Source organism: Sorex araneus, chromosome 3, assembly GCF_027595985.1.
Source record: "Sorex araneus isolate mSorAra2 chromosome 3, mSorAra2.pri, whole genome shotgun sequence".
Lineage (NCBI taxonomy): Eukaryota > Metazoa > Chordata > Mammalia > Eulipotyphla > Soricidae > Sorex > Sorex araneus.
Window position 1 is genome coordinate 167,033,593 of NC_073304.1, and position 15,582 is coordinate 167,049,174.

At 48.2% G+C, this 15,582-nt stretch overlaps 1 protein-coding gene across 5 annotated transcripts in view; it reads right to left on the bottom strand.

The window, feature by feature from the left end:
• Positions 1-15,582, bottom strand: part of USP28 (ubiquitin specific peptidase 28) — a 59,058-nt gene that overhangs the window by 11,406 nt on the left and 32,070 nt on the right. For 3 of the 5 annotated variants that reach the window (XM_055130456.1, XM_055130454.1, XM_055130458.1), the window contains 6 exons: positions 14,826-14,953; positions 14,406-14,501; positions 11,461-11,640; positions 7,601-7,818; positions 6,378-6,448; positions 2,585-2,813 (listed from right to left, as the gene is read on the bottom strand). In XM_055130456.1, coding sequence (XP_054986431.1) covers positions 2,585-2,813; positions 6,378-6,448; positions 7,601-7,818; positions 11,461-11,640; positions 14,406-14,501; positions 14,826-14,953 — 922 coding nt within the window. The remainder of the gene's footprint in view (positions 1-2,584; positions 2,814-6,377; positions 6,449-7,600; positions 7,819-11,460; positions 11,641-14,405; positions 14,502-14,825; positions 14,954-15,582) is intronic. The other 2 variants (XM_055130457.1, XM_055130455.1) reach the window with 1 other exon arrangement.

Sequence of the window (15,582 nt, forward strand, 5' to 3'; positions counted from 1 at the left end):
ATAATCCATCCACTTAGGTTTGCTATTGACTAGTCTTTTTATTTACTTATTATTTTTTAATTTTTTGGCTTTTAGGGTCATACTACCCGGTGATGCTCAGGGGTTACTCCTGGCTCTGCACTCAGGGATCACTCTTGGTGCTCAGGGGACCAGATGGGATGCCGGGGATTGAACCCAGGTCGGCCGCATGCAAGGCAAATGCCCTACCTGCTGTACTTTGGCTCCAGCTCCTACCTTGTCTTTTATTTATTTTATTTATTTTTATTTTTTTTTATTGAATCACCATGTGGAGGGTTACATAGTTCTCAGGATTATGTCAGTTATACAATACTCAAACACCCTTCCCTTCACCAGTGCCCATCTTCCATCACCAACCCCCCCAGTATACCTGCCGCCCCCTCCCATCTCCCCAGTCCCCACCCTTGTAAGTGATAAGTTTCACTTCGTTTACGCTTTATCTCGATTACATTCCATGTTTCAACACACAACTCACTACCGTTGCTGGGGTTTCCCCCAAAAAAGAAAAAGACAGTCCTATTGCCAAGGAAGCATTTGATAGTTCTCCATTGCTAAGAATATAGAGATATTAAGTCCCACTGTTTGTTACATAACTTTTCTTTTTCCCCCTTGCCCCACGCCACCGAGTTCACGCCTGTTTAGTAATCACCACGCTGTCTGACAAAGGGAAAAAAAAACCGAAAAGGATGGTTATTTCCCGTCATCAGCTGGTGTGGGGCTCTGGCTTAGTTGATAGTCTAGTAGAGTGTCTGCAAGCAGTTTCTGGAACCAAAGGTCTTGCGTTGGTATCGGCTCCGGCTCGAGATTCCACCAGCGTCCCGCTGTCCCACGTACATAATTTTTCCCCTTATATCCCATTCCCACGCCACCAGGTCTGTTTGCTTAATGGACATCACACTATGGTTGACGCCACGCCGCGTTTCTTCCCGAGAAAGAAGGATATTTCTTCTCAGCTGGCGTTCCTACCTTGTCTTTTAACCAAGCAGATGAGGCTCTACTTGTTTGTGCTTATAATATAAACATGAGGGATAGGGAAGTTATCCCAAGTGGCAGAGAACAGACCCAGCACGCACAGGGCAGTGAGTGTAATCATTGTCACTGCCAGACCCATGAGTCATCACCTGCCACAGTGGCTAAGTGCTGCTGGGAAAGGCCCCAGGTTCCTTCCTGCGCACCACCGCTAGGTGGGGACCCTATTTTTTTTTTTTAAAAAAAAGAGCTCTATAACTAATCTCATGGACACTACAGACCACCAACAGTCACTCCGTACAGTAACTTCCACAAACACCTGTTTCCTCCTTCACACTGCAAATATGCCATCACGAAGATCAGCGGCTGTGACATGTTCCTGCTGCCCACCCCTGACCCGCTAGTCGCACTGGCAACTCAGAAAGGCGATGCATGGGCTGCTTGCTTACGTGGCTTAGGTGTCCTCTTCACTGTGCCACGCATCAGAGTTAGCTATGTGAAAGAACAGGCCCGCGAAGACCTGAGAAACGTGGAATGCTGGCCAGGAGACCTCTCACAGAAGGAAGAAAAGGACAATAACGCAAATGGAAGAAAGGAACGAATTTCCAGCTGGAACCAATTTGAATCTTGGGTCTGCTATGGACTAGGAAGATTCTGAACAACCAGAGCCTTGGCTGGGAAAGGAGGAGCATAAGGAATCCCGAGCAGGCGGAGCCCAGCTAGAAGAGGCCCCAGGCCCCTCACAGAGATGGGTGTGGACCCTAAATTCCTCTCCTCCCTTCCTCCCCCTTTTGGAGCCAGAAATTACCGTGAAAATATTTCAAAGGTGTGTAGTCATGAGCAAAGTACAAACGGAAGCAATTATTATTGCCTTGAGCATGAATGAGTGGCAGCGTTATGAGAAATACGAAACCGTTCAAGCAAATGCATATATAAAAATTAGCTATTCTCAAAGGGTGCTAACATGTGTGCACAGGACGGCACTGGAATAAGATAAAACAAAACGAAACTGGAAGGAAGAGCTGAAACAGGGAGTGCAGGTGGCCGTGGTGAAAATGGGTCCAGGACAGGACTCAGGAGCTGCCGCCTGACAGGTGGGTACCTCACCACTGTGCCACATCCCGGGGGTCCCAGGTTTACATTTTTAAGAACCACATACTGGGGGGCCAGAGTGATAGTATAGCGTGTAGGGCATTTGCCTTGCACGCAGCTGACTCGGGTTCAATCCCTGGCATCCCATATGGTCCCCTAAGCACTGCCAACAGTAACTCCTGAGTGCAGAGCCAGGAGTATCCCCGGAGCATCGCTGGGTGTACCCAAAAAGCAAAAAAAAAAAAAAAATTTTTTTAGGGCTGGAGGGTAGTACAACAGGTAGGGCATCTGCCTTGCACATGGCTGACCCAGGTTCAATTCCCAGCATCCCATATGGTCCCACAAGCACCACTAGGAGTGATTCATGAGTGCAGAGCTAGGAGGAACTCCTGAACATTGCCAAAACCAAGAAACAAACAAAAAGCACATATTGTTTCTTTTTATGAGCTGCCCAAACCACTCCCCTCCTCGCTCCCATCTCGAGCTCCCAAGGAGACAGCCTCACCTGCGTTCACGTGGGGGAGCTTGTCGTTAATGTACATCAGACAGTAAGCGCTGACATTTCTCAGTCCTCCGTAAGAATCTCTTTCCAGTTCTTCCCAAGAAGACTCAGTCACAGAGATGTCGTTGTACTTCAGCCAGACCTGTCGGGCTGGGTTGTAGATGTAGGCCCAGTAGTGGCCGGCATTCGCTTGTCCTTCGTGAACAAGAACCGCGTGGAGGCGGTAAGGCACCTGAAACCAGAAGGCACATTCCCATGTGACACTGAGCAAAACAACCCCATTGAGGTGATCAGAATTACTCACCACCACTCTCGACACGAGAAAGCTGCCCATAGAAGTGGGTTTGTTTTGAAGTTCACACCGAAATATTCTGACTTGTGGGCAACTACTCTCAGTAGCTTGCCAGGCTCTCCGAGAGGGACGGAGGAATCAAACTCAGGTCGGCCTCGTCCAAGAGTATCTCGCCCGCATGGTAGAGGCTGGCAAGCTCCCCGTGGCGTATTCGATATGCCAAAAACAGTAGCAACAAGTCTCACAATGGAGACGTTACTACTGCCCGCTCGAGCAATCAATGAGCAACGGGATGACAGTGCTACAGTGATGGGCAGCTAACAAAAGAACAGCTTGGAACCCACCAATCCTGTGGCAGTGGGCCAATCTCTAAGGGCAAACTGCAGGACTCCCCCGAGGGTCTCTCCCAGACCTAAACTCGGCACCTGATCAGAAACCAAAGTAGCCTCGACTTATTCATCTCCCCAGTTTACAGGCAAATTCCATATACCTGTGAGTGGGGGTCATCTCGTGCCCTTATGAAGATCAAGTGTTCACAGTATGGCGTCCCCCCGTGAGAGCTCTCTTGCCCTATGCCTATTTTATTCTGAAGGCACATTCATGTGTGCTCTGTATTTTTCTGCTTTTTTGGGGGGCCTCACATGGCAGTGCTGAGGGCTTACTCCTGACTCTGCGCTCAGGGATCACATCCGGTGGTGCTCTAGGGACCCCCCTGGGCCACTGAGGATCAAGCCTGGGTTAGCCACATGCAAGGCAACCACCTTCCCTGCTGGACTCTCTCTCCAGTCCTGATATTTCTGATTAAAATTCAATCATCCACCTCCCTCAGATGAAGACAGATCGATCCACCGGTCTATCTATCTATGGGCTACACCTGGTGGTACTCAGGGGGACCAAGTGCTGCCGGGGATCAAACCGGGGCCTAACACTTTTCACGCCCGTTCTATCTGGCCTGATAAAGACCCCTTTATGCTTGTGTGCTTCAACATTTAGAAAGCATGTGCATATTTTTCAGATGGAGGACACAGAGCAATGTTCGTGTTTTAAGGGAAGAACCGATGTAAAAAGTCAGCCAGGGTCAAATCCAGCTTAGACTTAACCCGCACCTTGACATTTTTGTTTTTCTCTTGACATGTTTTTCTTTTTTAATCCACTGGAGGCAGAGCTGCCAAGTAATGCCCAGGTGCCCGCAGGGCCAATGGGCCAACAGTGCAACGCGAGGGCCTGAGAGGACTTGGAGCTGGGGCTGGCTGTGTGCAAGGCAAGTTCTTTAAATCCGACTCACTCCAGCCCGTGGGGGCAAAAATTTTAAATGTAAAACAGAAAATGGCACGTTTCAATGAACGCAGCAGAACCGTGCTTTCAGGCCGCCCTGGAGACGGAGCTTCTCTCCAGCCAGTCACACAGAAGTCGCCGAGAGCTGCTCAAGCCCCAAGTGGAGCCCTGCTGCCCCGTCCATGCCCAAAACGTTACTGACAGCAGAAGTCCAGCCGGGGAGACAGCACTGTGGGCTGGGTGGCCGAGTGCATGCCCGGCATGCCAAGGGGCCCGGGTTTGATCCCCGACCCAAAGGATGGGCAGTGCTGGGAGCAGCCCTCTGCCTGCCCTCCGCCCTGACTGGGGCAGCCCAGGAGCACCGCTGGATGTGGCCCTACAAGAGGAAATCCTTTCCCAAAAAACTCCATGTGGAAGACCGTCATTTCTGCATGGCCCTCCTCCCTTTTGGAGTAACTGGAAATTAAGCTTAAAAGCTTGTCAAGAGAAAGACTGAAGAATCGCTTCAGAGGGGCTGGAACGATAGCACAGCAGATAGGGCATTTGCCTTGCACGCGGCTGACCTTGGTTCGATTCCCAGCATCCCATACGGTCCCCCGAGCACCGCCAGGAGTAATTCCTGAGTGCAGAGCTAGGAGTAATCCCTGTGCATCACAAGGTGTGACCCAAAAAGAAAAAAAGGATGAGTAACCTGCCCCCTAATTCAAGGTTTCCCCAGGGCACGACTTACATCATCATTTGTTAAGATGATTTTATTAGTGTTTGGCAGCTATATAGAAAAACTCCCATGGGGAAGAAGGAAGATCAAGGTTGGAAGTTCAGAAACACTGCTTCTTTAGTTTAAAAAGAATGGAGTATTAGGGTCAGACAAGTAGTAAAGCATTTAAGACCCTTTAAGAGATGCCTTCAGACCCTGCGCCAGGCTGAGTCTTACTGGGGCACCCCAGAGGGTTTGGTTGAGCCACCACCCGCTCAACAGAGCCACAACTGTTGTAAACCTCCAGAGCTCAGTCACATGGCCGCATGGCCACATGGCCCACCTCCACAAGCTCAAGTTGAGCCTCATCCATAAATCAGTTTGTTGAAAAACTCAGGTTTGTGACCAAAACCTCATGGAGTTGGGGATGGGCAACCTGCCTTCATCTCGCTGTTCTTCCGGGAGCCTGGCAGTCATGTTCACGAACTGCCTCTGGTGCCATAGTAGCTCAGTAACTAGCCATGACCCAGCGACTCACAAGTAAATCTCAAAAGAAATCAGTGAACTGCAGAGATGCCTCTGAACTCCACAGTCACCATACAGTTAAAAATTTAACTCCAGAAAGTTTAGAATTCCTGGAGCGACATCTCATACTCTACACCACTCATGTACCAGGAGTAGCACGACATACTAGATGGGATATAAAGTAGAAGGCAACCGATCTTGATTTTAAAAATATTAGTACACAAGACACAACCTGTAACAATACCTTAGTAATCTCTTATATAAGGGCTTGATGGCTACAGGGTGAGATAAAACAATCTTCACACACATTCTTCTAAGGAAATCTTTTTTGATCATTTCTAACAATTATTCATAACAAGCAATACAAAATAAATCCTTTCGGGCCTGCGACTGGGGCAGGCTTGGGTTGGTGGCTGGGAAAATTTGAAATAATGGTGATGGGATTGGTGCTGGACTACTGAATGTAATTAATTACTCTGAACAAGTTTATACAGATAAACCTTTTTAAAGAAATAAATAATTTAAGACCCTTGCCTTGCATGTGTGGCCAACCCTGGCTCAATCACTGGCACCCTATATGGTTCCCTCCAAGCACCAGGAGTGACCCCTGAGCACAGAGCCAGGCGTAAGGTGGAAACACCCCTAGGTGTGCCCCCCAAACACAATAAAACAAAACTGTAATATCTAACTCTTCCAAAATTTATTATTATGTTCCAGGCAGCTTCCCATCTAGTTTCAAAGGGAACTATTAAATTTTTCCTCCCTTTTTTTTGGCTTTTTAGGTCACACCTGGCGATGCACAGGGGTCACTCTGCACTCAAGAATTACCCCTGGTGGTGCTCAGGGGACCATATGAGATGCTGGGAATCAAACCTGGGTCGGCCACATGCAAGGCAAGCACACTACCCTCGGTGCTATCACTCCAGCCCAACTATTAAATTTTTCATTTATCATGAGCACAATCAAGACAATCAAGCCTTGGTTACTTTTCCATCCATTTTATTCACCTGATGAAGAAGAGGATCGCAGTACATCTGCTCAATAGCCTGGGTAGTGCTTGCAATACAATTCTTTAAGTCTGTTAAAAAATAAAAAATAGAAACAATTAGCTAAAATTATCTCAATCTAGGACACTTAAGTTGCTTCAACTAAACAAAGAACTTTGCTTATTCTCTGAGGTTCTGATGATTGCTACTTTACTCCATGAACCACAAGAGAGTATAGGAGTTTTTGTTTTAATCAATCATTTTCTTGAGGACACCTGGGTTGCCAGGGACCATAAGGGTCATGCGAAAGGACAGCAAGAGCCTTACCCACTGGGCTGTCTCTCTAGCCTGAGAGCACAGGGTTTTAAAGGCAGGCCATGAAAGCTTTTAGTGTAATATAATTAGACTTATGTAACCTGACAGCATACACAGGCTAGGTAATAGCAATATCTAATAATACCATGGCTTGAAAAAAAAATAATCTTGTGTAATTGGCACTAAGATTTCTTGAAGAGGGAACACAAACTCTATTTAGCAAAAAGCTTCAGTGAGTTACTTGGGTGTGAAATAATATCCCCAATACTTGAAAGGAGAAGGCAGAGCAATCTAGGGCTAGATTCCTAAGAGTAGGAACATGGGAGGGTAATCTTTGTATTTTTCTTCCCTGGATATTAGAAGAGAAGAGATTGTTTGAACACGACAAAGGGGCGAAGGGCCTGCAAGCACAGAATGTGGACTGAGTCAATCTCATGCTGTTCATGCTGCTGAAATACCCTCCGCCTCATCATCTTCAGTGATACATAATTTACAGAGAAAAGACTTTTAAAGTAAGTCGTCAAGGGAAGTCAACTCTATGCCTCCCAAACTGGAAGCCAGAATCAGGTAACCACTAAGAACGGAAACCTGCAAAAAGAGAAAAATCCCAGCTACATCCGGATTCCCCACACGTCCCAGGAAGTCCCAGACGTAATGAGGAAGGAAACCAGGCGGTGTCTTTGCACAGCTGTCTAATGGGACACAAAACGTATGACAGAACTAACAAGTACTGGGACAAAATGCAACTGCATAATACAGCAATGGCAGGAAGTGACCCAACATCCCTGTATTCCAACAGAAAAGTCAAAGGTTACAGATGATGTGCTTTGCTGGTGCCGGCACTCGAACCCGGGGCCTCACACATGCAATCAAGTGCTTGACCACTGAGCCACAGGACCCAGACCCAGGCAGGTCTGACAAAAGCCAACCTTGTATATCTTGTTCAATCTCGCTCCTCCACCTCTGGAGACAGGTCTTCACAAAGTTTATCTCCTCATCCGTGACCGTCCGAGGAGCGGGGTGTGCGGGCATTTCCAAAGAAGTCCGGGAAGGTGGAAGGGTCTTACTCATCGTCTTAAGCTTGAGTAATGAATCTTCGGAAGAAAACGTGCTTTCAACATCCTGAGAAGAGGCTTCTTTGCTTGTACTGAAGGAAGAAAGAAATCACGCTCATATGGAAGACAGAAACCGCACTCAAAGGGTAATTCCTAAGAGATATTTTGGCCTACAGAGAGCTTCTGGATGGGAAATACAGCTATTATTGAGCATGTACTCTCCAGAGGCATGGACTCAAACCATACCTCTTTTTTTACAGGTATCTTTTCCTAATAGGCATCGCATTTAACACAAACTGATTATGAGGCAAATACTATTATCGTCTCGATTTAAGACAAATTACAAACCTAACTATTAGAGAAATTAGGCAATGCACCCAAGTTCAGCCAACTAACGAAGGGTAAGAATTTATTAGTGGGCCAGAGAGATAGTACAGTGGGCACACAGTTGACCTGGGTTTGATCTGCAGCATCCCCTAAGGTCCCAGAAGCATCACCACAAGTAATTCTTGAGTGCAAATCCAGAAACATCGCTAGGTGTGCCCAGAACAAATAAAACAAACCAAAAAAATTTGTTGATTTGGGCCATGCCCGGCAGTGCTCAGGGGTTATACCTGGTCCTGAGCTCAGAAATTACTCCTGGCAGACGCAGGGACCATACGGGATACCGGGGATTGAACCTGGGAAGGCTGGATGCAAGGCAAGAGCCTGACCTGCTGTACTATCACTCTGGCCCCTGATGGATTAAGGATTTAAACCTGGATCTACCGAGTCTTTGACTGTACACTTGTCACACCGTCTCAACGAGGAAGGAACGAGAAGGAAGATGGACACAACTGGGCACTGGGATCAAGAAGAGAGGAATCAACTACTGAGTTTGGAAGATTCAATAGGCCAACGCAAGGGCCTCCCTACCTTGCCCCCCCCCCAACAAAATATAAAAGAAAAAATCAGCAGAGAATTACCAAGTGACCAAGTGTTACCCAGAGAGAAGATGGGCTGGAGTAAATGTCAGAGAGCCCTCAGGGCTGCAGTCCCGAGTTAAACACCAAAGAAAAAGTACTAGCCTCAGCCAGGCAATGTAATACTCCAGCTATAAAACATAAAAGGACTTTTTTTTTTTTCACATCCTGCTGTAAAGTAACAGAATAAAATACGCGGAGTAAAATAAAATATGCAGAGTAATTCTAATCAATCACATAGATTCACAGAGACAAAACAGCAGGAATAACAAAGTTTCTGTTCCTCACCAAAACTGAACAACATAAATACACAACTTGAACTTGGTTCTTTATTTATGGGGCGGGGATGGTGGTGGGTGTTGTGCTGGGGGTCAAACCCAGGTCTAATTTACGAGCAAGAAAGCAGGTATCTAGGGGCTGGAGTGATAGTACAGGTGTACGGTGTTTGGTTTGATTCCCAGCATCCCATACGGTCCCTCCGAGCACCACCAAGAATAATTCTGAGTGCAGAGTCAGGAGTAACCCCTGAGCATCACCGGGTGTAACCCAAAAAGCAAAAAGCAAAAGAAAAAAAAAAGAAGAAGAAGGTATCTTAGTATCAGAACTTCCAGGTTCTAGGGGGTCACTTTAAAATCTAATAATACCAGGCAACCGGAGTTTATGATTGAAAACCTGCCAGTTACTCTTTTGTTTTGTTGTGGGGCAAAAAGCAGCCCTGCACTGCTTGGGGAGGGGGGAATGGCGGCAGGCACGGGTGGGCAGAGGGTGAATGGGAACACAGGGTTTGAATTGTTAAGCCCAGGACTGTGGGTTCCCAAGTGGCGAGATGGCCAGAGAATCGAACATGATAATGCAAAAGCAGCAAGAGTTTTATTCCAACATACTGGGGCCAACTATCTCACCCACAGAGGGGGTCTCTAGATAGAGACCCTCACTTCAGGCAGCAAGCAGTTTATATAGGTTTTGGTTACATAAGCAGTAAGTGCCTTATTGTTTCAGAAAGAAATCTTAGTTTCCAAACAAAGGTGTTTTGGCAAGTGTCTAGGGTAACAGTGGTCAGGCAATAGTTAAACAATAGTTTCCACTCGCAATTTATGGTTACATATGCTACTCATTCTTTCAGGGTTAAGAAAAGACAATTTCTGGGGCATTGGGATTGATTGATTGAGCCCACTTGCTGGGCCCAGGAACTTTCCCACGTGGGTTCAGGTTGGCTAGTTACACATTGTTTTGCTGCTGGGAAACCAAGACTGTTTCAGTTCCAGGAACTGAACCTGAGGCTACCTGATTTTTCTCATTTCTGCCGCCTGTCATGGCGTCAGTTTTGCCCCTCTATGAATAAACGCAGGGGATAAAGGCCTCCGAAGCCCTGGTCAGGCGGTTTAAAAAAAATTAAAACTGGGGGCTGGAGCAGATAGCACAGCGGGTAGGGCGTTTGCCTTGCATGTGGCCGACCCAGGTTTGATTCCCAGCATCCCATACGGTCCCCTGAGCACCACCAGGAGTGATTCCTGAGTGTATGAGCCCTTGTGCATCACCAGGTGCGACCCAAGAAGCAAAAACAAAAACGAAAACAACAAAACCCATTTTTATTTCCAAAAGGACATGAAAATCTTGTATGGAAAAATCCAGATAAGTCTGAGAGTAGAGTGGAGGGCGCTTCCCTGGCACACAGCCAACCAGGGGTTGGATCCCACCAGGAATGATGCCTGAGCACAGAGTCAGGAGTAAGCTTTGACCACTGCCCAGTGTGGCCCTAAAACAGAACAAAAAATCCAAACACACAGAGTGTAAAAATGAAAGGATCCTTCAATCCAGACCTGTGACATCCTCAAGATCAGGGGCAGGACCAACTCTTCTGCCCAGGGCCACTGGAGGATTTATGACATCTGCAGGCTCTATTCACACAGGCTGACAGGCAGCGGCCAGCTTACGTGACTGTCCTGTCACAGGCCAGAGCCAGGTCACATGATTATGCAGCTTGACATGGCCCGAGGGCTGGATGTTCCCCGCACATGCCCCAGAGATAAGTCATGCTTAACACCTGGTATGTCTTGCTCCAACAGGCATTTCCGGGTAGCCATAGAAGACCAAAAATTAATGTGGGGGTGGGGCTGGGGAAGTTAGGGACAGAGGTGGCTTTTTTTTTTTGGCTTTTGGGGTCACACAGGGGTTACACTTGGCTCTGCACTCAGGAATTACTCCTGGCGGTGCTTAGGGGATCATATGGGATGCTAGGAATCGAACCCGGGTCGGCCGTGTGCAAGGCAAGTGCCCAACCCACTGTGCTATCGCTCCAGCCCCAATTGGCGGCTCTCTTAGCATTAAAGCCTAAAACATTTAAAAAGCAGATCCTAGGGTCATTGGGTTTTATTCTGGGGTCACACCCAGCAGTGCTGGGGATCAGCGGTAACCTAGGGGTGCCCATCGGTAACCAGGCTGGAGGGGAGGTGCTGAGAGAGAACTGTGAGATTTACCTCTTTGTGGAAGGCCTTCGGCGGCAGCCAGCTCACAGCCAACTCAAAGCAGCTCCTTGCTGGCGTATGAACTAAGCCAGATGGTTCAAGGAGCCTTGGGGATAATCCTGACCATCCCAGGGTAGGGGGCAAGACAAGCGCACAGGTGGGCACGATGAAGATTACCAGACGTGTGAGAGCCCACAGCTGTCACACACTTTTGGGGGGCCAAGTGTTCACTGGGAGGAGAGGTCAGTCCCCATCAAACAAGTGGACCAAGGGAACCACAAAGGTTGCCACTGACACACGTGTTTACCTCTCCTCGGGTGCCGGGTCAGGAGGCGGGAAGGGCGCTGAAGAGAGCGGCACCGTCACACGAGCGTCACTCTGCGACGTGGGGTTTTCTGAGGCAGGTTTCGTGCTGGCAAACTCAATGACATATTTCAGCATGTCTGGGAGCGGGAACTGAGTGGGGCCCGAGCCGTACTTCACGTACCTGAGGAGGCCAAAACAGTGGGACTCACTCGATGGGCCAGGCTGACAAGTCCGTTAAGGTATGGAGCCAATGGGAAGGAAAAAAAACTTCGCCCTCGAGGGTACGGTTAGTCACCTAGGCTCAAGGGCAAAAGTCCTCTAGCTACAAAAGTGAGAATTCACAACTCTAAACTGTTGTACTTGGCAGGAAACGGTTTTCAAAGTCATGCCAGCTATGGGTTCCTTTGATAACACTCATATTTAGGGTCTGGTCGGCAACGAAAAATTCTGTGTCTAAAAATAGAAAATAATCAAAAACATGTACTCAAACCTAATAAAAAAAAAAAGATGCTGGTCTACACTTTAAGAGTTTAGACCACCTTGCAATGAAGACAGATGAGAGAAAGGTAAGGCACTCTGGCTTATATAAATTTGGAAATAAAATATAAGAGACTTTTTAAGTATGATACTATTTTAGAAGCAAAATGAGGGTCCAGTGAGCTGGTACAGGAGGGGTAGGTGCTTTGCCCGCAGCTGACCTGGGTTCCGTCCCTGGCACCTCAGGGGCCCCCTAGCACCGCACAGCCCGAGTAGACCACACACCAAGGCTTGAGCACGAATGCAGCCTGGTTGGCAGAGATTTGCCGAGACGGGCCCCTGGGCCTGCTCAGCCCTGTATCGGACCATGCCACGCTCCACTCCCACCTCCCACCTGCAAATCCCCCAAAAGTAAAAGCCAAATGAGGGGCTCAATCTGGAGGCCTGCATGCATGCTTCGTGCTTTGCAGGCGGGAAGCCCAGGTCCCACTCCCAAAACGACCAGCAGAGAGCAGGACTAGCCCCCAACCAGCAGTGGATTTGTCTGAAAACCACCCCCAAAGAAATTGAACAAATAAATTGGGGATATTTGGTTTTCAATAATCAGATCTATTTATTTTCAAAAAGGCAATAAAAACTTTCCTATCTTACAAATAATAAAACGAAACTAAATCTCCCAGACAAAAACCTGTAAGTCATGTCCAGGAGGCCGTCTGAGAGGCAGGGTGTGATTCCAGTCGGATCACTGTACACCTTGGCTAAGTTCCTCCAGAGCGAGGGCTGGGGGCTGGAGGGGGCTGGGGGGGAGCGGCAGCGGGGCTGATCAGTCAGGGAGAGACATGGGTGACCCAGGAACTGGCAGGGTGTGGGGCAGACAGAGGCAGCCAAGCCAGGAAGCAGACGAAGGGGAAAGCAAGCCCTCGGTGCTGTCTGGGATACCTGGGGCTGGTGGCTGTCGGGTGCTGCTGAGTACAGCTTAGCCGCGGGGCACCGGCTGACGGCACCTGGGCAGTCACGTGGAGCAGGGGCCGACTAGGCAGGGCCTGTACACAGCGAGCACGAGGGCTGCCCCTTGGACTAACTCTGGGCTGTTAAGACTTCTTAGCAATGTCTCATCAATAAAACGTACTTGATTTTTGTTTAATTTTCTTGGTTTTGGGACTATACCTAGCGGTGCCTCAGGGCTGACTCCTGGCTCTGTACTCAAGGCTGACTCCTGGCTCTGTGCTCAGAGCTGACTTCTGGATCTATGCTCAGGGCTGACTCCTGGCTCTGTGCTTAGGGATCACTCCTAACTTGACTAGAAAGCAACTGCCTCACCTCTTCTTTAAAAGCTGCAAGTAAAAAAAAAAGGGGGAGGGGGCTGGAGCGATAGCACAGTGGGAAGGGCATCTGCTTTGCATGCAGCAGACCCAGGTTTGATTCCCAGCATCCCATATAGTCCCCTGAGTACCACCAGGAGTAATTCCTGAATGCAGAGCCAGGGGTAATCCCTGAGCATCAACAGGTGTGACCCAAAAAGAAAAAAAAAAAAAGCTGCAAGGTGATCCCACAGAATACATCTAGAGCAAAATAAAGAGGAAAGAGTCTCCTTAAGAGATGGGGCTTTCTCTGGGTCAGAAATATTAGCCCTGGGGCTGGGGACCAGTTCAAAGGCCAGAGAGACTGTAGGGCAGGCAGAGGGCCCTGTGTTAGGTCCCGAGAACCATATGACTGGCCCCCTGGGAGTGGCCAGGGATAGCCTCAGAGGCCCCAGCCCTAATGGGCCCCAGTAGCATGCAGAATGCTGGGCTGCACCGCCTGGTCCTGCAGGCAGAGTACTCGTCCCTGCTTGGGAGGCCCCATCACACACCCACCACACCCACACCCACCACATCCCCCCCACACACAAACGCACACACACACTGACACATCCCAACATACACACATACATTCCTCCCCCAAAGAATTAGCAACTACACACACACACACACCCCAGTGAAATATCAGCCTCTAGAATTAGAATTAGCACTGCTCACAGTAGAATGGTCTTATTTTATATTTTTGCTTTCTAAGACATTCCAGAAACTGCTTTGCAAGGGGGAGTGGAAGGGCTAAGCTCTGCCTGGACACGGGGGGGGGGGGGGGGGGAAGAGGGAAGTGGGGGGACGACACATGAGCTCTGTCAGCTCACCTTCGAGATGGCCATTCACTCCGCAAACACTCCTCTTTGCCATCCAGAAAGAAATACACTGCTCGATACTTAAAATGGATTTAAAGGCTAAATACAAAGCTGCTGGCGTTTAACCTTACCTTTGGGTGTATGTGGGGGGTGGGTGGGGGAGGTGTTTGCATACCCAGCAGTGCTGAGAACGGAACCTGGGGTCCCCTATGCAAAGCATGTGCTTCCGCCCCCAAACCCACAGCCCCAGCCCACTGTGTTTCTCCCCCCCTTTTACACTTCTAACCACAAAGATGCCCAAGACCCACCTTTCCAGTTTTTGCTGCAGAATTTCTATTTCCTCTTTCAGTTTCCGGATACATTTCCTCTTTGATCGAATAAGCTCTTTGCTCCGGTACATGTACCTAAGAGGAAATGATAATCCCCAAAATAGTTTATTGTGTTGACAGTTATCCTGAAACAGAAAAATTATGTTTCTGGAAGTTTGCATTTCAGAACATTTACTGGCACAAAAATCTCAGCAAAATAGCGATTCGGTGGCTGTATGCTACGGTCCACGAGTTTGCAACTCTAAGCAGGGAGAGGGGGATGCTTCTTATCTGTGGGTCACGCCCTGAGGGATGAGGCTGTGCCCAGGCTCTGGGAGCTCCCGAGGTGCCGTCCACTTCCTCCACACTCATTCCTGCTGCGTCAGCACAGCAAGGTGGCAACTCCCACAGCACACTCACCTGTCCATGTAAATGATCTGAGGAAATTCCAGCTTATTGTGAATTTTCTCTGGCTGACCAAGCGACTGATTAAATTCAAATCGTGAGAGTTCAAAGGTCAATACCGGAGGTAGCTTTGTAAACCAACGCTGTGCCAGAACAGAAATGTGGAGGAAGAAGTTAATTTGAGGAAGTCACGAGAGTCAGATTCAAACTCTCTCTCACCACATTTTCTTCTCTTGGTATATAATTTACATTCATATAGACCACACACAGAGACTTGAGCATGAATGCAGCCTGGTTGGCAGAGATTTGCTGAGAGGGGCCCCTGGACCTGCTCAGCCCTGTATTTGCCTTACATGCAGCTAATATGGGTATGATCCCCAGTGTCCCATATGGTACCCCCAAACACTGCCAGGAGTAATTTCAGAGCCAAAAGTAACCCCTGAACATTGCTGGGTATGACCCAAAAGGAAAAAAAAAATTTTAATTAAAAAAAATTATAATCACTTCCTCTTAAGGAACGTGGCTAAAAACTCAAGTCTCCGAATTAAGTCAATCAAGAACATTTCTCAGCTGTCATCCTTAGAAATAACCACTCTTGGGAGGGAAAGAGGAGGTGAGAAGGGGTACAGACTGTGGTGGAGGGTGGTGGGGTAACAGTGTCTACCTGAATATTAGCACAAATGCAAACTATATGTGACCTCAGTATTAACAAGGCAAGGATAATAAAAAAATGAATACGTTGGGGTTGCACCAAGCACCTATACAACACATG